Below are 23,256 nucleotides of genomic sequence, written 5' to 3'. Positions count from 1 at the left end.
ATGGGGGCACATACCCTGTTTATCTGGACAGGAGCCCCGGGGCAAACGCGTCCTGCCCCCCCCCCCCCCCACCCCCACCCCATGCACTGCCTGTGTCCACTCTATTGGATTGTGCAGCAATGTGCATTAGTGTCCAATTAAGTCCCCACCCTTCAAGTAGGTTAGATAAACAAACTGTAATCACACACGCACGCGCGCACACACACATCTCTCCAGACAGCCGCTGTCCTGTGAGGTCACCTGTAAAGTCCTTTGGCATCAGACATCCTCGGATCTCCAACACAGATGGTTTCTTTACTGCCCTCTGATCTTTAAGGTGTCAGTCATCTCTATTGAAAGAAAATAAAGCAGCGCGTTGAGACACTGAGACAGAAGCAGAAGTCGTAAAGAACGTTATTCGTCGAGCTGTTAATGGTTTACCTGACAAAAAGCTGCTGCTGAATGCACTTTCCCCCATTTTTACGCGTCGACATCCGATGCAACTTGGTCTCCTCTCATCCCGACGCATCGGGAATAGAAGTTCAGCCTTCTCCTTCTTCCTGTTCCACCTCCATCTGATAAATCACCCGACTCGGTTCGACCAGGTCGCCGCAGCGGAGACCGCAGAAGCGCCACCGGCTGCAAATCAATAAATGAAAGCGCGCGGGTTGGGCTGCGCGCGCCATGACGACGGCGGTGTTTGTGTGTCTCCGTCTGCTGTCCTCACGTCTCCGTGTCCCGCCTTCAACTTCACTGCGAGGCTCCCGTGTGGTTCCTTGAGTGACCGTGAGGGTTCTTAGACTCCTTTTATGTGGCCTTAATGGTGTCTGTGTCTCCTCTATATCATCACTTGGGTGGTTTTGTTCTGTGGTCCTTGCGGACTTGTGAGATATCAGTGTAAATAAAACACGTTGCGGCTCTCAGTGGAAATGCACAAATATATAAAAGTGATGGAATATACACTCACCGGCCACTTTATTAGGTACCCCATGCTAGTAACGGGTTGGACCCCCTTTTGCCTTCAGAACTGCCTCAATTCTTCGTGGCATAGATTCAACAAGGTGCTGGAAGCATTCCTCAGGGAGTTTGGTCCATATTGACATGATGGCATCACACAGTTGCCGCAGATTTGTCGGCTGCACATCCATGATGCGAATCTCCCGTTCCACCACATCCCAAAGATGCTCTATTGGATTGAGATCTGGTGATTGTGGAGGCCATTTGAGTACAGCGAACTCATTGTCATGTTCAAGAAACCAGTCTGAGATGATTCCAGCTTTATGACATGGCGCATTATCCTGCTGAAAGTAGCCATCAGAAGTTGGGTACATTGTGGTCATAAAGGGATGGACATGGTCAGCAACAATACTCAGGTAGGCTGTGGCGTTGCAACGATGCTCAATTGGTACCAAGGGGCCCAAAGAGTGCCAAGAAAATATTCCCCACACCATGACACCACCACCACCAGCCTGAACCGTTGATACAAGGCAGGATGGATCCATGCTTTCATGTTGTAGACGCCAAATTCTGACCCTACCATCCGAATGTCGCAGCAGAAATCGAGACTCATCAGACCAGGCAACGTTTTTCCAATCTTCTATTGTCCAATTTCGATGAGCTTGTGCAAATTGTAGCCTCAGTTTCCTGTTCTTAGCTGAAAGGAGTGGCACCCGGTGTGGTCTTCTGCTGCTGTAGCCCATCTGCCTCAAAGTTCGACGTACTGTGCGTTCAGAGATGCTCTTATGCCCACCTTGGTTGTAACGGGTGGTTATTTGAGTCACTGTTGCCCTTCTATCAGCTCGAACCAGTCTGGCCATTCTCCTCTGACCTCTGGCATCAACAAGGCATTTCCGCCCACAGAACTGCCGCTCACTGGATGTTTTTTCTTTTTCGGACCATTCTCTGTAAACCCTAGAGATGGTTGTGCGTGAAAATCCCAGTAGATTAGCAGTTTCTGAAATACTCAGACCAGCCCTTCTGGCACCAACAATCATGCCACGTTCAAAGTCACTCAAATCACCTTTCTTTCCCATACTGATGCTCGGTTTGAACTGCAGGAGATTGTCTTGACAATGTCTACATGCCTAAATGCACTGAGTTGCCGCCATGTGATTGGCTGCTTAGAAATTAAGTGTTAACGAGCAGTTGGACAGGTGTACCTAATAAAGTGGCCGGTGAGTGTATGTGACAAACACACAGAGACCCAGTGTTGGAGTATTCCCTTCTAGATATACTTTGTTGTAAGTTAAAGTTCTGCATTTAGAATGAACTTATGAGAAGTAAAAACTGTGCAGAATAAAACGCGTTGACGTTGTGGCTTTACTTCAGCTGCAAAAGAGGGAGTTTAAAAGAACAGTTTTGTTCAGGGGGTTTTCCGAACTAGAGGTTGGGCCCCTCCAAAGGGTCACGGCAGGATAAATAAGAGGGTCATGACGTGTTTAATGAGGTAGAAAAAAGCTCATACACTGTAAAAAAAAAATTGTTGACTCAACAAGTCAAGTCATTTTGTTGCTTTGACTGAGTTAATTTGAGTCAAGTTTCAAGTTTAATACACTTCAAAACACGAGTTTCAGACATTTTTCCATAATAATGAGGACAAGTCTCGCGCCGTTTCACTCGTTATCGGTGCCGAATACTTGTTACAGTCGAATATGAGGCTCAATCCTACATTAAATACTTGCTGTGACACTCCGGCGGCGCTAGCCAGCTAGATAGCGCTACATGCTAACGTAAAACGAACGAACATGAAATATTCATCACAGGTTATGTTGACGGGTCATTTGAGACAGAGAGACATTAGACAACCAATGCACATTACCAACAGATGAACTGAGCTAAAACAATAAAAAAAAATGTGTGGCTTCATAAGCCCAAAAAGTTGTTTTCATCTTTGGAAAAAAAATACATTGCATGAGTTGCATTGTGTGATTTTAGTGAAATATACAGTTGATCAAGAGTAAAAGTGAGTGACGGTCCTCAAATCACACCGAGTGTACAAAGCATTTCTTTCTTCCTGAGGCGTTAGGAGAGATGTTTTTCTCTGAACGGGAGTACATAAAGTACACAGAACTGTACTTGTAATGATCGGCCTGTCTTCTAGGCCGACATGTTGACTTCATCTCACACGCAGGAGACACATCAGCCGTGAGGGTCAAGAGTGCAGCATCTCCCTCGAATGCATCTGTTTACACGCATGCCTTCTATGTGGGTCAGTGTGTGAATGTGCGTCTGACGAGAGCATCTCTTTATTTATCCATCAGACTCTGGGGGGGGGTCTGGTTTTCTTTTCTGAAAACAGGGGGGGGGGGACACCTCACACGGTACTTGGACCGTACTGCGCACATCCGTCTTTAGGACGCCGTGTGCAATGACCGTGCCTTATCTTTCTCATTACCCAACACGACATGTCAGAGGAAAGCTGCGGACGACCCTGCGCTCCTGACAGACGGAGAGATGGAAATAATTACCAATGTCTCTTGTGGAATAGGGCGTAAATTGATACACTCTAAATACTGTACCTTAGGGATCTCTCTCTCTCTCTCTCTCTGTCCCTCTTTCTCCTCGGATGCACGAGACAAATGAAGGCATCCAGAAGGAATTAATTGGATTTGGGAGCAGTCTCCTGCACGATCCACCAGGACAGACAACCCCCCCCCCCCCCCCCGCTCTGCACCTTAGCCTCCCTTCCACTGCCACACTCACCAGACAGACAGACACTACTCCTCCTCCTCCTCCTCCTTTATTCCAGTCATGCCTCGCAGAAATGTCTGCCGCCCTCCTCCATCTACCCCACCTGCCCCGCCCCGACGGCTCAGTCTGTGTCTCTTGCACACACACACACACACACACACACACACACAGATCGGACTGCAGCCTCGCTCTTGGATACAGTGTTTCCATGGCAGCCACGCTTTCTGCACGTGTGGAATCAGCCGGAGTGAGAGTGTGAGAGAGAGAGAGAGAGAGAGAGAGAGAGAGACCACACCTATCGATCGAACGGCCCGGATATTGATTCACCGACACTCGCGTCTGCGGCCGCACGCCTCCCCACAGCCAAACACATCTTCACGTGCACAGAGTGTAAACATCAGGCATCAGGTTTGGGGTCTTTCGAACGAGGCTTAGCGGTGGAGTGTGATAGTAAATTAAGGCGAGTGGATTTGCTTGGAGCTTCAATATGAAACTGTGGAGTTTGGCTCTTATTTAAAGGGTGCGGATGATGATTAACACAAGAAATAAAGACTTTGTACTTTTCAGTTCCAGCTGATTTTATTTCCTTCTTGGAAGAAAAGAAAAACAAATTATAAAAACGACAATCTGTACAGAGGTCTGAGAGGCAGTGATTGACCCAAACGTTGGCTGGTTTTGAGCTATTAACATCAAATGATATTGGCATGATTGGACAAAACATGATCATACACAGCCTATTGCACAAATGAAAAAAAGAAAAAAAGGACAATAGACAAAATGTCTCAAAGGTAAAAAAAAAAAAAAAAAGAAACTCCTGGACACAATCATCTTCAACATAAGGATGTCCAAAGATGGCTGTTCTAGTGCCTGTCGTTGATCAGTATCATACATAAAACACACAATCTTTGCTTATAGTACAGTCAGTTTACATAAATATCTTCATGTTATTATTCTTTTAAAAATCTTAAACACAACAGCTATAGCTACATATACCTGAATCTGAAATACAAATGCTATTTGCCATGCCATAATATAGGAAAACAATTAGCCTGCTATACTTAGCCAACAGGTACAGAAAGGTTAAATACTATTTTTTGATGCAATTTGCGCAATAACAGATGAAGCACTTCATACATCTTCCTCCCTCCGAAGTCTAGGCAAAGTGGAATGAGTGTGAAATTCCATCCAGTGGTTCAAATAAAACTTATCATGATAAAAAAAAAAAAAAAAAGCACACAGAGGTATCAGCTCTATCCAAACAGTGACTCTCTGGGACCGTACACGCACACACGGCAGGTCTATGTGTACTGGAAACAGTCACCACTCAGACTGGGAGCCTCAGTGGCGCTTTGTTTACTTGGCTGGTGAAACTGGAGTCACTGTGCCGTTAAGAAGCATGTGGGTAAATACTGTAAACACTGTGTGAGGTCAGATTGTGCCAAACAAACCCCCCCTCCCCCGTCCCCTCCCCCCTCTGCACGTCTAAACACCAATGTAGATCCAAAACAACAATGTTGTAGGCTACCCCACTCGCTGGAAAAACCCCTTTCTATAGATTTTATACAAAAATACAAGTAGAAAATCATGACACACTCAAGTCTCCTTAAAAGTGAGAGAACGTCGGACATTTTAAATAAGATACACTTCTAGCCCTTCCGCGCTGGATACAGACAGGTGTATGTGCACAAACACAAACGAGACCTGTACGATAACAATACTTCTATGTGTAAAAAAGTTTGGCCGGTATAAATACATCGATATAAAAAAAACGTCATCTGACACAGAGGAACTACAAAGTTTGAAGCACTAGGCAGAAAGGATGCACGTTGGGGAACGTTGGTCCTGAATTGTGCACTGAGTGTTTAAAAAGGGTTCAGAAGAGGGCTTCTGAAGTTTGGAGTCAGTCTTAGTTTACAAGTCCTGCCGTTGAAAGAGAAGCTGGTGATAGTGAATTGTGTCCTATGGTCACACGAATTGCGTAATTACGCAGCAATGAACATTTTTTTTACGCATTAAAAAACGACAACAGAATCCTCCTGTTCGCAGAGGGCATGCGTGTTCATATTGAAACTATTTTGAGTTTGGAAAAAAAAAAAAACTACACCTGAATAGCAACTTGATGGTCAAGGTGAATTGGCGGTTTCTTGGACAAAGCCCAACATAACGAGCGGTCCAGTAAATGTCCCTTGTCCCGGCCCAAATAGACACTGAGATTCAAAAGTTGTGTCTCAGTCCTCTGCGGGTTGGTTCGAGCTCTTGAGCTGAAGTCCGTGCGTTTCTCTGCTTACATTCACTCCTCCTCCGTGTCCAAATGCAAACTCAGCATTTTCCACCTCTGCGCGCTCCCGTCAAGCGCACGCGGCGCTGTCTATAAGTCCGTGTGCGGCGCGTACCTGGGCTTCAACGCGCACACAGGCCACCTTCTCTTTCCCGTTTTCACTCTCATCTAGTGAAAGAATGGCGGAAATATTCTGGTCTGGACGCACGCGCCTGTCTTGGGTATTTGAACAGTTCAAAACGTGGAGGCGGGGGGGTGGGGGCGTTGTGCCTTCTCGCCACCGTGGTCTTCTTCAGTAGGTGAACACCAGGTTGGAGATGGTGGACTCCAGCCAGTCTCCTGAGATCATCTCGCTGACCTCCGGGGTGCAGTAGTCGGGGAAGTCGAAGTGAGATCCCGCCCCGCACTCCCCGAAGCTCCAGTCCAAGTCCCGGTCCAGCTCCGGGTCGGAGAAGCCCATGCCGCCGAGCGACATGCTCTCAAACCCGGGGCTCGGGTTCAGCTCGACTCGCTCGTCTTCAAACTCTTCATCCGATGACGAGGACGACACCGACGAGGAAGAGTGCGAGGCGGAGGGTGTTGGGGAGGAGGCGCGCGCGTACCTGAGGCGCGCAGTGTGCGAGGACTCGCTGGCCGCGGGGCTCGGCTCGTCGTACAGGCTGGGGTGGTCGCTGGCGTCCGCCGAGCTGCTCAGGGTGGGACTGGCCGGGACCCCCACGGAGGGAGGCCCGCTGTCCAGGCTGCCAGCCCCGCCGAACATGTGGCCGCGCCTCGCCTCTCCGGCGCGCTTCTCCGGGATCTGTCTGGCCCCAGACACTGACCTGGATTTGAAGAGCGCCTGGTGGTCAGCGGGAGACGCGTAGTCCTGCCCCGCGGCGCTCTTCGTGCCCCCCTGTTTGTGCGTCCGGCTCACGCCTTTGGCCGCGGGGCTTCTTTTCACGCCGGGTTTGGCGCTGCGCTCCCGCTCCGCCGGCTTGCTCGCCCCGCTTCCCGACTTGACCTTCTTCCTGGGTCGGTACTTGTAGTCGGGGTAGTCGGCCATGTGTTTGAGCCGCAGCCGCTCCGCCTCGCGGATGAACGGGATCTTGTCCGTGTCTTTCAGCAGCTTCCAGCGTTTCCCCAGCCGCTTGGAGATCTCCGCGTTGTGCATGTCCGGCGCCTGCTCCATAATCTTCCTCCTCTCGATCTGCGACCAGACCATGAACGCGTTCATGGGTCGCTTGATGTGCCCCGTCGGAGTTTTACACCACGCCGCGTCTCTCCGCGCCCCGGAGGAGAGGGACTCGGCGGTCGGAGACACGTCCATCTCCAGGTCCATTTCTCCCGTGTCCGTGGAGTCCCCGCCGGGAGAATGCGCGTGGGCGCTCTCTGTCTGGCTCATGTGCTGCACCATCCTGTCCTCCGAACACAGATTCGGCGTCAGTTCTCAAAGGCTTTTCACCAACAAACAAAAAAGAGTAACTCCCCGCTGGTCTTATAAAGGGCGCATTAAAACCAGAACGGTCTGAAAAGTTCTTCCAAGTCTCTTCCTTTCAGCTCAGCTCGCTCTTCACGCGCCTGCTGCTTCTTCTTTTTTCTTTTTTTTCTTCTTCAACTCGTACCAGTGCGCTTCGCGGAAACACAACAACGACGACAACAACAAAAAAAAGAAACCATATATCCCGAAACTACTAAACAGCAAGTTTCAACCGCCCGTGCGGCTGAAAACGCGCCCTGCGAGCCTCAGAACGCGGCGCCGGGGGCCACAGCGGTTCAAGTCCCTTATGCGAACCCGGCGGTGTGCGGCGCAGCTTGTCGGTGCGGTTGAGGAACCATGTGGTGGAATGGAGCGGCTGCGCGTGCTCATAGTCTCCCTGTTTCCTGAGCGCTGCGTAATATTACTGTAAACACAACAACGAGAACTTCGCCTCTTTATACGGTTTGCGCGAGACGTAGGAGCCAATCGGCGTCCGTCTCTGGACCAACTTCGTCATCCGGGCCCCTCCCCCCCCGGCCTCCCATTGGCCGAATAAAAAAAAAAAACGGTAATAATAATAATAATGTGCAATGAGGATCGTTGTGTCTGACCTCATTCCTGTCAGACTTCACTGGAGGAAAGACGAACTCGTTATACGTGTGCGCGCGTGCGTGTGTGTGTGCGCGTGTCTTTTAAAGGGGCACATTGTCCTTTCCTGCTGCACGGAGAAGCTGTCAAGGTTATACCTGGAACTTCATTACTTGCATGCGGATGAGTATCGACTGCATTTAGGGTGTGTGTGTGTGTGTGTGTGTGTGTGTGTGTGTGGCGTTGGGGCGCACACTAAAGCGCCCCCCCCCCCCCCCCCAACGCGGCTCCTGCAAACTGATATTTACACATCATTACGGCGGCGGCTTGCGGCATTACGTCACAGCCGGACGCATCACAACGGCGGTGACTCTTCGCACCTCTCCAACCCGAAGAAGAACGTGTGTCACGAACAGACACGAACACGCACAAGCAGAGAGTCTCTTCCTCCACAGCTCCATCATGTTAACGTGCACATGTCATGTCGGATCACGTTACAGCCGGTGTCGCTAGGTGTCAGGCTAGAGCCAAAGGGAGCTGATGAAGTGTGTGCGTGCGTGCGTGCGTGCGCGTGTGTGTGCAGATTTATCTCCGTCCTGTAATCGGCTGCTTTGAGCTGCCGTGGTTAAATCGTGTCGGTGATGTCATCGGCTTAGTCCTGCAACTGAACTGTGGGGGGGGGGGGGGGGGGGGGGGGCTGTGCTGAACTTTGCTGAGCCATTCAGTCCTCCTCCAGGAATCACCTAAATATACATTCATGTTGTTCTGATTAGGTTTTCGTGTACTCTACCACTGTGCACGAGTGGGTGGATATTCCTAATTCATGAGGTGATCTATGTCAGGAGAAAAAAAATGAATAACCTCTTTAAAATTTCACAACCAAGCCCATTTACCCCCCTCGGTGCTTACATAAATCATCCATAGAGCTAATTATAAGTGTACACCTGCCGCCAGATTAGTTTGCCGCCCTCTCTGTATCTGCACGCGGGTGTGCTTGCACAGGTGAGGCAGGTAGAGCTGTAATCTCATGTGATGTGTGAGGAGCAGCTTTCCACTCTGTCACCGGCAGGTGTGCGGCGGCAGCGGCAGCGGCAGCGGCGGCGGCGGCGGCGGCCTATCGCTCTGTCATCTCCAGAGCAGCCGGAGCCGCGTGTTTACCCCAAATACAGCGGCGCGCTGTTGACGCCTGGAGGGATGGTGTCGTTATGAGGGAGTGCTGTGGGAGAAAGGGCTCTCTTACAGGGGGGGGGGGAGGGGGGGGTCGGCGGTGGGTTGCATGCAGGGGGACGGGCTGCTGGAAATGATACTGCAGCGTTTTTTTAATAGATAGAAAACTAAATAAGAGGGTTTTCCTTGGTTTATTTTGAGGTACTTGTATTGTCTTCGCTGAGGAACCATTGGACACCCAGACAGTCCGTAAAAAGCAATGCTTGTGAAATCATCTCAGTGGACTCGAGTAATAACGTTAAACGTTATCCAGAGCTGACGCTTATGTGTGTCTGTGTGTGTGTGTGTTTGCAAGGAGCTGCATTCAACACTCGCTCCCGTCCCAGTGTGTCGTAAATGGGGGCGGGGGGGGGGTGTTCAAACAGTCGTACTCATTAACACGGTACTCATTGCCTTTCGTAACTGCCTGCTCGTCATCCGGGGGGGGGGGGGGCTAACTGAACTAGATCTCTTCCAGGGATTCAAAGTTTGAAAAAGCGCTGGGAAGTCCCCTCTTCTCTGGAGTCACATCGAAAAACTGAAGACTAAGCACTCATTTGCCTACACACAAACACCCCCCCCCCCCCCCACCCCCGCCCGCTCGCTCTGTCTCCCTCGGTGTGACTCATCGACAGACAGTCTGTCCTCTCTGTGTGTTGTGTGCATGTGGCAGACAGTGCAGGTGGCCGTCTCAGCATATCACCCACCGACTGCTGTCACTCCTCACAGGACGACATCCAGATGAACATCGAGCTTCACCTTCGCTCCTTTTGAAGTTTTTGAGGCCTTAACTTCACGCCGCGCCGAGTAAGCTCACGTTTGGACATAAACAGAACACATTTTTGCCAAAAGTCATTCTTTAGGTTCTCTTTCTGTCTTCCTCCATGCAGACGCACGGAAAGCGGTGTAGAGGAAGAGGGAACGCGAGGCAGCAGAAAGAAGAAGAAGAAGAAGAACAGGGGGACGGAGCATCAGAAGAAGGTCTCGTTACGTGGAGGTCTGGATGATTTGGAATCCTTGCGTGCAGCGCTGCTTCATCCCTCCGCCGCTGCTGTAATCCAGAGGGTTTGCTCAAAGTGGCGAGGAAACAGACGCAATGACCATCCCATCCCTCGGCCCGGATGGAGATGACGAGGCCGGTCAGACGATTGCCGTGTCACGGCGATGCAGGCGCAACTCCCACGAACAAACACGCACAAACGCACACAGTTAACCCGCGCGCACACAAGTGTACAAACAGGACCAGAGAGACGGAGCCAGCTGAGCACCAGAGGACCAGAGGACCCAGACGTGCTGCAGAGTAAAAAACCAGAGCACACACACACACACCAAACACACACACTCAGCCGCTCTCACAGCTGCACTCCACTACACTCCGACTCTCTGATACAACGATCGTTTTTTTTTGGGGGGGGGGGGGAGGCATTGTCTAAAAGCGAGAGGAGTGAGAAGGAGGGGAGAGTGGGAGCAGAGGAAAAGGGGACGCAGAGGGGGAGGAAAGGAAAGGAAAGGAGAGGAGAGGAGAAGGGGAATCAGGAGACACAGGAGTCGTCACAAGTCGTGGTCCTCGCAACCGACGCCCTGCGTCAGAGGGGGCATCGCGAGACGAGTCGGAGGACGGACGCTTTTCGATAGCTCCATCGGTGGAGGACGTCGTCTCAGACCTGGATCCTTTCGCGGTGGCGCGGTAACGGATTTACTGCAACAGTAGAAGATTTGGGTGATTTTTTGGGGGGGGAGGGGGGGGGGAAGTCGCATCAGAGTTTGGAGTCTACTGAGCGGCCGCGTTTTTCTGCAGCAGCGTCGACGGCGGCTGCAGCCACGGAAGAGTCGGATCTGGGAAAGAGACACAAAGCATCATGACGACGTTAGGTAGCGAGTGGAGGACGGAGTACGGAGTGTGTGTGTGTGTTTGCAGGAAGGGGAATGCAGAGGCAACATTGCATTAAAATGTCCGTCCGCCGCCCCCCCCCCCCCATCTCCCCCCTCTCCCCTCCATCTCCTGCACTTCTTCCTTTCGCTCTGCCTTTCCCGTCTGTGTGCGCGTCTACGTCTCGACGTGCATGCAAACGACATACGCTGACTAAGCTCGCGATGCTACACAGGCGCCTCATATCACCCCGAACGCCCTTCCTCCCTCCCCCCTCGCCCTCCTCCTCCTCCTCCTCCTCCTACTCCTCCTCTTGTGTTGCTGCCACATCCTCCTGCGGGCAGGTGAGGCAGGCTGCTGCTGCTGCTGCTGCTGCTGCTGCTGGTGGTGGTGTCCTCCTCGCGTAGCCCAGGGAGCGCTGTCCTTGGCGGCGGCTGCGGCAGCGGCTGCGGCTGCGGCAGCGGCAGCTAGAGGGGGCGATGAGGACCGGGCGTGGAGCTCTGAGGCTCTCTGCAACTCCAGACAGGCTCCAGACGCACTGACCTACATCAGCCTCCGTCAGACTGGGAGAGAGAGGGAGAGGAGGATGAGGCGGGGGCGTGGGGGGTGCAGAGAGAGAGAGAGAGAGAGAGAGAGAGAGGATGGGAGAGAGTGATTGAGAGACTGGCGAGCTTTTGCAAAATAGAAACATTTGCAGGATGCAGGATGTGAGGAGGGGAGAATGGGGAGAGAGGGGGGGGGGCAGGAATAAAAACCAACTCTCATCCTTTTAAACTAAGAACACTTAAAAATCCCGTCATGTCCTCATCGTCATGCTAATTTGCACCCCCCCCCCCCCCCCCCGCCCCCCGAGCAGCCTCCCCCTGCCTCTCCTTCTGCTTAGCGTGACTCTCATCACACAGCAGCCGACAAACGCCGCTCACTGCGGGAGGATTAGTCCGTCGCTGGCTGCCCGCTTATCTGCCTGCTCTGGCTGTGGGCTGCAGAGGGAGAGGAGGCGGTGGTGTGTGTGTGTGTGTGTGTGTGTGTGTGTGTGCGTGCATGGAGGGGAGGGTCTGGCATCGCCTGCTCAGTTGTTTGCGGCTGTATCAGCTCGTCTCAGCTTATTGCGAGTGTGTGTTTTCTATTACCGGAATGCAGCAGCAGAGTCTCTGCAGTGCGGCAGGAGTATAAAGACAACATTCTTACTGTGTTCAGGCATGTGTGTGTGTGTGTGTGTGTGTGCGTCCATCTCCGTCCTCGCTTAGACTGATTGCGTCCGTCCCTGCAGTGCTGCGGCGGTGTGTGTCCGAGGGACGATGTGCGATCATTACTCCCCAGTGCCGCCATCGACACTAAACGCGGATCAATACCGGCAGAGAGGCAGATGGATGGGGCCAGCATTAGCAAGGGCCGGGCCCCCCCCCCTCCCTTCCGGGCCCCCATGTGGCCCGGGAGTCAGTCTCTAGAGCAACACACCTCAACTAACAATGCATTCATCCTGAGGCGAACAAAGGACCCCGGGAGCCCGGAGAAAAGGAATGCGAGCACATAGAAGTCCAGCCGGGTCAGAACCTGGTGAAGTCATTTGAAAAATGACCACGTTTTTTTAAAGGGCTGGTTCATTTTATTTTCCTCTGAAGCCCTTCCCATGTATTTGAAGCTGTCAGTCTTCGCAGTTGGTCTGCGGAGGACTCACCTCCGTGCGTCACGGCCGTGGAGGCATCTGGAAAATTGGTCGGCCCAGATTGAAAAGACCAGAGGCAATCAAGCCCAACTTTGCTGGTGAAAATCCTCCGGTCCCGTCCGCTAAACTGTTGCCTCTGACACACACGGGAATCCTCCAAATAGCTTCTCTTCAAATAAACCACTTACAACAGGAAAAATAAAAAAAGCTATTTGTGGCTATTATCGGTCCTAAATCAAATCTTTCTTTCTTCTTCAAAGTCATTTTCTGGAAACTACAGATGGAAATGTTAAAAAAAACGACGCGGTGTGGTTTTGAGGGAATGTGAAAGGTGAGGTTGCCAGGCAACCAGCACCGCTGGCTAAAGGAAATCATTGGACACGGTAAGAAATAGATACGGCATAAAAATCCCGCCCCCCCCCCCAAAAAAAAACTTGTCAAGAGATATGCTTGAGGTGGCGTTAGCCTAATTTCTCACTAAAGAGGAAGGCTGCTTAGCATTTTGTGCTAAGCTAACAGTATTTTCATTTCAATGGAAGTGCCATCAGGTTTAATAATGTGAATGAAGCGGATAAAGTGTAACTTACTGAACTGAACCTGCTGGGAGGAAGCGAGGCTTTTCAGTTCAGAATTGTGCAACAGAGAGAAGTTATCGGCAGAATTCACTGTACCTTTAAGAGGTTAAAAAAAAGCCCTCATGGCAGCATGAAGCCGCGATCGACGCTCAAACTCCCCCGTCCGAAGCCGGTCAAGACGGAGACGGGGGGTTATCAGGTCCAGATGCAAAGTGGGTCGCGGCACTCAACGCGTGCCAGAGCCTCCACTTCCCCGTGCGCACGGGGACCCGCCGCTGACACCGGCGCGCGGACGCACACTTGCCAAGTCAGACCGTTTTTTCTTTCCCCCGTCTCCCGAAATAGCCCAGCGCGGCCTGAGTGTGTGTTTGTGCGTGTCTGTCTGGTTCCATCTGGCTTCTATCTCACATCTGCACATAAACCCCGGCTCCCCCCCCCCCCCCCCCTCCCCTCCCCCCACCCCCGACACTAAAATCCCACCATTTGATCATAACTACAGGGTGTGTTTCACATCCTTCAAGCTTTTCAATTTCCCCCTGCGGCCTTTTGTCTTAATGTCTTTCTCATATGACATCCAAACTAGTAGCTGCCCTAAACCCCCCCCCCCCCCCCGACCCCCCCGACCCCCTTCTCTTATGCCCCGTCTGCCCCATCACAGACGACAGGAATTCAGGCAGCGGTGGAGGAGGGAGGTTCGGCCAGTAATTGTTGTTGTTTCTTTTTTCTGTACTGCAGAGGTCACCCGGGAATCTGCTGGGATGCATCCAGCTCCATTTCTGGCGTGGTGGGGAGCGGGGGGGGGGGGGGGGGGGAGGGAACGGGGGGGGGGTCTGAATGTGAAAGGCTTGAGAAGCGAGCCGCGGGGGCCTTGGCCCGAACGGCCTCAAACAGCCTCAGGCCGCACTGCTGTTTGTGAGCATCAGTGCATTCAAGGTCAAGAGGTTCTTTTTCCAAGTATTTCCCAGAGTGACCTCGGGAAAATAAAACGCTGAAAATCAATGACGCACTTTTTTTTTCTTCTCCGCCATTCTGCTGCCCTCAGCGTTCCTCCCTCCTTTTCATGGCTGAACACTTTACGAGTTGTGACAAATGGCGCAGCCGAAAGCGCCGCGGAAACAACAGCGGCGTCTGGACGAAGCTCGACACTCGGGCGCAGACAGACGGAAGCCCCACGAAGGAGGGGGGGGGGGGGGGGGGCGCCCGCCCCCCTCGTATGATCCGACTGGACAGCCAGTGTCAACCCAGCGGGCAGCTCAGCTGTGTTATGATGCGTAGTCGGTCGGCTGTCTTTGGAGGTGTGTGTGTGTGTGTGTCTGCATGTCACACTGCCCCCCCACCTCCTCCCTCCCACCCACACACACACACACACACATGCGGTGCCCAGGGTGCATTGCTTTGATTAGCGTCTCTTGAGTCGGCGTTACTGCCACGAAGAGAGAACCCTCGCAGAGTCTGACCTGTTGTGTTGTTGTTGTCACACCCCCCCCCCCCGCCACCGCCATCCCTGAGTGTGTGTTTGTGCGTTCACCGACATGTTTGTAAGTCTTTCCTGTCATACAGTATCAGTACAGTACAGTAATTCTGGTTTATTACAACTAGGGCCTCATTCTGGTATTTTTTCCCCATCATGTCATTAGTGCTCTGTACCATAAAAGAGCTTGTTCCCTAATTTGATGCATAAGGATATCAAATAAAGACCCTTTAAACCTGTGATGATATTAGCTGCAGGCCCTCCACTTACCCCCCCTGCGGTAAGTGGAGCTTAGACGGGATAATATCTACACAACTACACACGCCACTGGAAGGGAAGCATTCAGACTCTTACTTATGTAAAAGCATCAAAATACAGTTCAGTTGTTAAAAGTTAGAGTACTAATTATTCATATGTGTATTATTTTACATTGTTGCTGGTGTCATAAAGGTGGAGCTACAGTGAGATACTTTGAACTTGTTTTTAAAGTCTAAAAGATGGATTTCTGCTGGAACGAAGCGGGAACACGAGTCGGTCTGTTTGTTACGCAACACGCAGCAGAGTGCCGGCCCACGGACACAACAGGTGGAATTGACAGTGTGCGTGTGTGTGTGTGCGTGTGTGAAGGATCGGGCGGTTCACGTCGGCCCAGACTGACCCCACACAGACTATTAGAATAATTCCATCACGACGCAGAGGCCTCAGGGGGGAGTCCACGAATAGATGCTTTCAACAAGGCAGGAAGAGGAGGAGGCAGCAGGAAGAAGGATTAGAAAACGTGTCGTCTGTGTTCGTCACCCACGTGTCTGTCTGTCTGTGTGTGTGTGTGTGTGTGTGTGTGTGTGTGTGTGTGTGTCCTTGCCTCTGAACAGCACATTGTGTTTTCTCGAGTCTCCGTACTTTACACCTCGCTGAGTGTTTCTGCGTGTCAGACTCGTCTCCCCGAGCTCTTTGTTGCTTTTATAGCTCAGCGGGTCTTATCTAACCACGTCTCATGAGAAAGACAGAGACACAGAGACACAGAGAGAGAGAGAGAGAACACATCACCAGAGTAGCTAATGAGTCAGATCGTCTGCCGTGAGTCTCAGAATATCATTTCACTCTAAGAGGAAGCAGCAACTCATCCAGCGAAGCCGCCCTTAAAGGCCACATTTATTATTTATTTATTTTTAAACGCTTGTTTGGAGAACATTTAGGGAGGAAGCGAAACGAGTGGAAGCAGGTTCGAAGGTCAAATGAGCCAACCCCCGGCCGTGCGTTTCAGCATAGGGGAATTCTGCGACGCCAGAGAGGAAGTCTCGCAACACGCTTCCAGGCCCGAAGGCCCGGCGCGTTCAGGGAGGCCCAAACGACGGGGAACCCCCGGGTCAACTCTTCGAATCGCTTTCTTTTTCTTTTTTAACCGTATGATCACGTTTTAACTGTGATGTGGTCGCGGTTTGTAACACAAACAGCCGACTCCTGGTCCAACGTCCAGCTGGCCTCGACCCACACGGCCCCGACCCACACGGCCCCGACCCACGAGGCCCCGACCCACACGGCCCCGACCCACGCGGCCCCGACCCACGAGGCCCCGACCCACACGGCCCCGACCCACGCGGCCCCGACCCACGCGGCCCGACCCACACTGCCCCGACCCACGAGGCCCCGACCCATAAACGCGTGAGGTGATTGGTAATCTCCTCGGTCTGTGACCTCTGTGGTGACCCCGTCGCATGTAGTGCAGAATAATACACCAGTTATGGCCCAAAATGCAAATTACACTCCTTCACCACATTATATTTAAAGGGTTTGCATAGAAATGTGTGATCTATTATGCAGACTGAACGCACTGATAAACATGTGTGTGTGTGTGTGTGTGTGTGTGTGTAGATGTGGTAGTTTAAACAGAGCCGGACTGTTTCTGTATCTTGTGACGACACATGTTTACTTTTGAACCCTCGGAAGGATCCCGAAGGCTGCGTTTGGCAACATCTGCTCTAAACAAGAACTTCTTGTGCATCACACTAGCAAAAGCTTCCGCACAATCACACACTGCGACGAGATGTTTCTTCCCCCCTTTAAACCAGTCACAAGTGGATCTGCCTGTTTAACATGTGACAGGTTCTCCAGCCAATCAAATGCCACGCCGCCTCAACCCGCTTCGTCCGCATCGCTCGCCCACATGCATGCATCACTTATTGGGGGGTTGTTCTTCATGTTCCATGGAAGCATGCGCTGGAACCGGACACCTTGTAGTGTCACCCTCGTGCTTTGTGCTAGATCAACTAAATCAACTATCAAGCGCCAAGGACAAACGGGCAGAGAGCTGCTCTACTATATTATATTATTACTCCTGAGGAGCTTGTAACCCCCCCCCTTCCCCCCCCCCCCCCCCCGCTCACCAGCACCCTCACTAAGATTATCTCCCTTTAGGATGGCAGCACTACGCAGAGTGAGGCCGTGAGGACCAGTCAGACAGAGAGAGGCACGTTCATGTTAATGCGACACTACTGTACCAGTGTTGGCTCAGATTCACATTACTGGAGCATGATGTTCTCTGCTCCGGGGGCCAAACGGTGTGTGTGTGTGTGTGTGTGTGTGTGTTTGTGTGTGTGTGTGTTCATCAAATCTGTTTGCAAACTGCTGAGTACAAGCCAGGGCCTGGGTTCATACCGGATTAGCTCTGAGTTGGCTAAACACCAGATAGCAGAGATAACAGTAGGTGTATAGGTGCGTGTGTGCGTGTGCGTGTGTGTGTGTAGGTGCGTGTGTGTGTGTGTGTGTGTGTGTTGTGGAAGGAGGAGGGGGGGGGGGCTGATGATACCAGCAGGAACAGGGGTAAACACTGATAAAGCTTTTTTTTCCCGACCTGCACTTCTAATGGTCATGACAGTTGGATGCTAACGAGCAGGGGGGGCGATGCTTTATTGACCTCAACTGCGGAACCTTGTTTACAGAAAGCAAAGAAGGGATTAAGATAAGGACGGTGAGAAAGGGGAGGAGGACAAGAAAGACAAGTGGAAAACGAGACGGGGGGGGGGGGGGTAGGACACAAGAAGACAGATGGAAAGGATAAAGACGGGTAAAAAGCAGGGAGGAAGGAATCCAAGGAGGAAACAAAGAAGGAAGGAGGTGTAAATAAGAATAAGCAGGTAAGGTAATGAGAATAAGCAAAGGGAGGAAGGAATAAAGAATGAAGAGAGACATTCAGCAGGAAACACATTTCTTTAGATCCTTCACTTTTCCTCCCACCAGCTGCAGCCAAACCCAGTGGGAGGAAGCCGTCATGCTCACTTTCCCTCCTTTCCTCCTCTTTCCTCCTTCCACCTTCCCTGCATCTTTTTCCTCCACACAATTAAACCCATCAAGGGGAGGCTAAATCCCCTCTTTGCGCAGGGGGGGGGTGGGGGGAGGTGAGCGGGGGGAAGCGCCGATCGATGGGTGTCAAAGAGTTTAACTCACAGCAGGTTTATGCTTCCACACCGGGGCGAGCTTTCTCCGGGACCCCCATGGATGTGGCCTGTTTCACCTGAGCACTGAGAGGCTGATCCCAAAAGGAGGTGAGGGGGGGGGGGGGGGGGGGGGGGGCAGATAATAATGACACCACGTGAGCTTTAAGGCATTGTGGCGAGAATATGGAGGAGCATCGCTGGGCCTCTGACTTCAGGGTCGTTTTCCCGGGTTCAAAACGGAGCAAAAGGTCTCTGCGAAGCCCGTTTTCTTACAACAGTCTTTCAACTATTTGGGGCTCGAGTTTGTACACCAAGCAAACACTGTGAAATCCATTAGCTGCTGTTCTTGAACCTTCTCAGCCGGCGCCATCTTGGTCTTCCTCCGGATTCGAAAGCGTACTTTAAACACAAAAACAAGCTGTCCTCTCGTTAGTGAGCGTTGAATATTAAAGCAGAAGAAAGGGAAACACCGTAGGAGTCCACACGATGATCACTTTCAATGAAACATGGAGTTTTTGAGCGGGGAGGGGGGGGACCGAGCGCATCTATCAGCGCCAGAGTGACACGTGTGGGGCGGTAATCTATTCTGTGACCCAAATGTATGTGTCGAAAGGCTACAAAACCGCGCTGCAGCCCTCCCATCCGATTTCACAGCTCATCACTGTCAGGACGAGGTACCGCGCTTGTGTGTGTGTGTGTGTGTGTGTGTGTGTGTGTGTGTGAGGGAGTACGATAAAAGGAACGTGTTATCCATCTTATCCAGAGGAGATGTTTTGAAAGGAACTCTGGTATTAATAAATGCATGAGAGCCAACGGAGAAGAAGGAACATTCTGCGGCTCTGCAAAAAAATAACAAGAGATGGAGGTGAAAAAGAAATAATAAAAAACACACCCTGCTCGTTGGCGTTCCTGCAGACGTCGCCTGCGCCGGGGGGGCCGCGTCCTCAGCATCACCTCCGCTCGGCTTTTCTCCACCGCTGTCCCGAGTCGCTGGAGGCAGAGATGGACGCACGTCACCGGGCGGCGGCAGCAGGAACCCTGATGACCCCGGCGGCGGAGGGGGCCACCCGAAAGTCGGGCAAAATAGACGCCGGACGAGGGGGCCCTTTTGATATCCAGGGCTGGTACGGATTCGATTAGGCAAACTCAATTAACAAAAAAAAAAGTCGTCATGTGTTTTGTATGTGTTGTTCAGGTGAGGCGAGTTGCGTTGCTTGTTGCTCCTTTGGGGGATTCTCTTGTTTTTTTAATTGGTGTTGTCCATAATCTACAGATAACAAACAACTTCCGCAGCTTATTGCTTTATTGAAATCCGCCGGCCTGCGGGGGGGCACACGGAGGCATGCACGTGCACGCGTGCACGTGCATGCCTCCGTGTGCCCCCCCGCAGGATCGAGGATTCACGTGTGAAATGTTAATAAATTCAAAGGGGAAATTGCTTCGTGTTTATCTGTAATATAAAGAAAAAAACCCTTATAAGCTCACAAACACGGTATTTCAGATGCTAATTCCCTATTGTGTGAGGGCTTATTAGTTAATATGTGAACGCAACATGGGCTTCCCATGTGGACAATGACTTTATATCACATATTAAAAGCAAACGGCCATCTCGGAAAGCGGGTGTCACTGTGCTTTTCTGCAAGTGAAGGATGTGCCGTTGCTCCTTTGATGTTCGGCGGATGAAGAAAAAAATGAGATTTCGGAGAGGAAACGGTGGGTGAATCCAGACGCGTTTTGTCCGCTGCATTTGTGAACCCGGTTGGCTTTGAGCGCCGTCCTGGCAGGCGGAGAATATCCGACGAGCCAAATAGCCTCGCGTTTTTTTTTTTTTTTTAGGTACGTCGGCTGCTGTCTGTTGCTATGCAACCGCATCCTCCAAATTGTCAGGTTCAGGGCCACATTCCCCCCCCCCCCTCCTCCTCCCCTCCTCGTCCCCCCCCCCCCCCCTTTCCTAAAGAAGCAAATTGCAGGAGGGGAAGCTACTTTGTACACGAAGCGAGGCGTGCGGGATCTCTCATTTGAATAAAACCTGACGAATGAAAACCTCCCGGCTGGATGTTCCTTCAGCAGCTCACCTTTGTTCTCTCCTCTCGTTCTCCCCCTTTTCCTGCTGCCTTCTTTTCATCAAGAATCAGTCTGCTTGGCTGTGCTCCTCTTTGTTTGTCTCACACGCACACGCGCGCACGCACACACACGCACACACGCGCTCCTCTAGCCGTGTACATACTGTATGTCTGTGAGGCAGACTGTCTCTATAATTGGGTTATTCTTCTCCTCACCGGTCTGATGCACTGAGACACACACGCACTTGCGCGCGCACACACACACACACACACACACACACACACACACACACACACACACACACACACACACACACACACACACACACACACACACGACACACAAACAAGTTTGATATGTGGAGACATTTTGGTCCAGATTGTTGCTGAGGTAGGAGAAGCGCACCCATGCGTGTGTGTTATTTAGGCCTATAAGGAGGGGGGGGGGGGGTACACAAGTCGAAAATCTGAAAGGACAACACGGGCGTCTGCGGGACTACTCTGATCGATGCCGCTCTCCGGACAAATACAACCCGGTGATGTGCGTGACAGCACGTCGCCGCGGCGACACGCGGAGGGACGCGCGCAGGGAATACAGTGATGAAAGGGCATCATTTTTACAAGGTATAGTGAAGAGGGCACTCACATGCTACACCCCTCCCCCCACCACCACCTCTTCATCTCCCTACTCCTCTTCCTCCCCTCAGCATGTCGCTCTGCCACCAACCTGCATCTCGGTGAGGTGACCCCGCTTTAATGCGTGTTGAAAAGGTCGCGCCGCTCGTGTCCACTGATTCAGAAAGACCCTCCCAGGCCCGTATGCATGGCTGCGCTTCAGTGTAATACCTCCAGACACGGGGGGGGGGGGGGGGGGGACATTCACTGTTTACACCGCTGACACCACTCTCACACTCACACGCACTCACACACACACACACACACGTGAAAAAAAACAACAAACTAAACACAAAATCAAAAGGCAATAGCACGCCTCAGTGGGTGTCAAACCGCTGGGGGATTTAAGCCTGTTGGAAATCACCTGTGACGGACCGTCCCTCCACACACGCGTCAACGGGTAGAAAGCAGGGGGTGAAACGTTATTCGGGGGGCGCCAGCGGCGTGCGCGCGTCGCGGTTCGAGGAACAAAGAGAAGAAGAAGAAGAAGAAGAAGAAGAAAAGCCGGGCCAGCGTTTTGATGGACGGGCTGCAGACCCGCCATGAATGCGACCGAGTCCGACCCATTGGGGTTCCGCACGACGTTTGCACAGCTGAGACGGATTTGAAGATGAAACGCCCGTCATAGCACCACGACCGCAGCCCGCTGGAACCTTCATTTGGTCCACTTGTTTGCATGTGTGATTGACGGGGAGAGCAGAGATTGGAAGAGCCGAAGCGTCTCGCACCGCCCCCCGATGACCGGCTGCAGGGGAATTGGGGCCCACCGATGCCACGACTGGCTGCGCTCCCGTGTTCCGCTAACTGCGATTTGGACAACGCGCGAGGTGGTGGCCGTGCGGCCGAGCCAGAGCATTAGCACGTGTTAGCTGGCAGACGGGCCTCAGCGCTCCCCCCGGTCACACTGGACTCTCCCCGCGTCTGCTTTTGTCTCAATAACCTGATCCTCTGCCTCTGCCTTCTGTCTTCATCTTTCTTGCTCTACCAGTGTGTGTGTGTGTGTGTGTGTTCACCGCATGGCACACACACACACACACACACACACACACACACAAACCTGCGTTCGTGTCCGACGCAGCTCTGGTTGCATGAGAGCTTTGTAGATGAGAGCCAGCGCTGTGCTGACACGTTCAACACCCCCCCCTTCCCCCCTTTGATGCCTCACGCCAATATCTGTCCCCTCAGGCACGTCACACAGTCCTGACAGTTGTGCTGCACAGATGGTGGACTTGTAGTAAGAAATACAGTGACGATGATGGCGATCGCTCTGCCAGTCACGAAAATGACCGAAAGCAGAACTTCTGTTTTACTGCTTGCAGGGAGTTTGAGGTGTTTGTGGCTTTTTCCTTTTCTTCACAGATGTCAATAACCTTTAACTGCAGCAGCAACTATCAGCACTCTGTTGTGTAGTAAGACATTTCTTTTAAACTCAATAATACCCTCTGAGTGGGTTTAGAAGATAAGCAGCGTCACTCAGGGACCAACAGACTCATGCATGGTGTCTTTTCAAAATAAAGGTTTGTGGCTTACGCTCCCTCACCTGTAACAAAATGGCACAAACATCTAGTGCGAACACACACACACACACACACACACATGCATTCTCTCAGCCGTCACCCTCTTGACCTCCTGAGCAAACTACTCCGTAGGTCAACCGCCCCCCCCATTCCCCCCCTCCGCTCAGAGTAACGGGTAAACAACCGTCCTTGAGTGATTATCCGGAGAACATCCTGACATGCCTCCCTCCCAGTATACCTTCCCTCCACAACACGCAGGCCACCCTCAGGGCTCCTCGTCCCGACCACCAGCCCCGCTCCCAGGAGGCGGCCGGCGGGCATCGCGGCAGGCGGCAGCAGAAAGAGCGGCATGTGACAGGGGAGCTAAGTTTTGCGCCACGCTGGGACAGATGGTGCGTGTGGCTGCGGGTTGAAACATATGGACATGCAAACTCGCAACCATTGGCCATCAACTCAAACACAACCTGCGCAACCCTTCCAGCTCGTACACGGGGGGGCCTGCGCACACATATGGGCGTGCACGCAGGCGTGCAAGCACACACACGCACACAAACAGTCGCCGTCTGTCACTTCAGTTACGAGTGCCTTAGGGCTCGAGAAATGTTGGGTGGACAGATGATGCAATAAAGTCGTATTATGGAGGAGAGTAATAAATGTAGCCGTGCCGGCTGATATCCGCTTCTTCTGTGCGGAACGCGTGCCAACGGAGCGTTAGCGGCCGTCTTGGTGGAACCACGCGTGAGATATGCGACTGTAATCTTCCACCATCTGAAAATGAAATGGGCGAA

The 23,256-nt window shown here is 52.1% G+C and overlaps 1 protein-coding gene across 1 annotated transcript; it reads right to left on the bottom strand.

Annotated features, from left to right (window-relative positions):
- Nucleotides 1-5,130: 5,130 nt before the first annotated feature.
- sox4a (SRY-box transcription factor 4a) lies at nucleotides 5,131-8,225 on the bottom strand. Its single transcript, XM_037473833.2, has one exon. It carries the CDS (start codon nucleotides 7,338-7,340, stop codon nucleotides 6,240-6,242), a length of 1,101 nt encoding a protein of 366 aa, XP_037329730.2. The 5' UTR covers nucleotides 7,341-8,225; the 3' UTR covers nucleotides 5,131-6,239.
- Nucleotides 8,226-23,256: the final 15,031 nt, after the last annotated feature.

Source organism: Pungitius pungitius, chromosome 17 (genome assembly GCF_949316345.1).
Source record: "Pungitius pungitius chromosome 17, fPunPun2.1, whole genome shotgun sequence".
NCBI lineage: Eukaryota > Metazoa > Chordata > Actinopteri > Perciformes > Gasterosteidae > Pungitius > Pungitius pungitius.
Note: the sequence above shows the minus strand (reverse complement) of the source record. Positions and strands in the feature narration are given on the sequence as shown.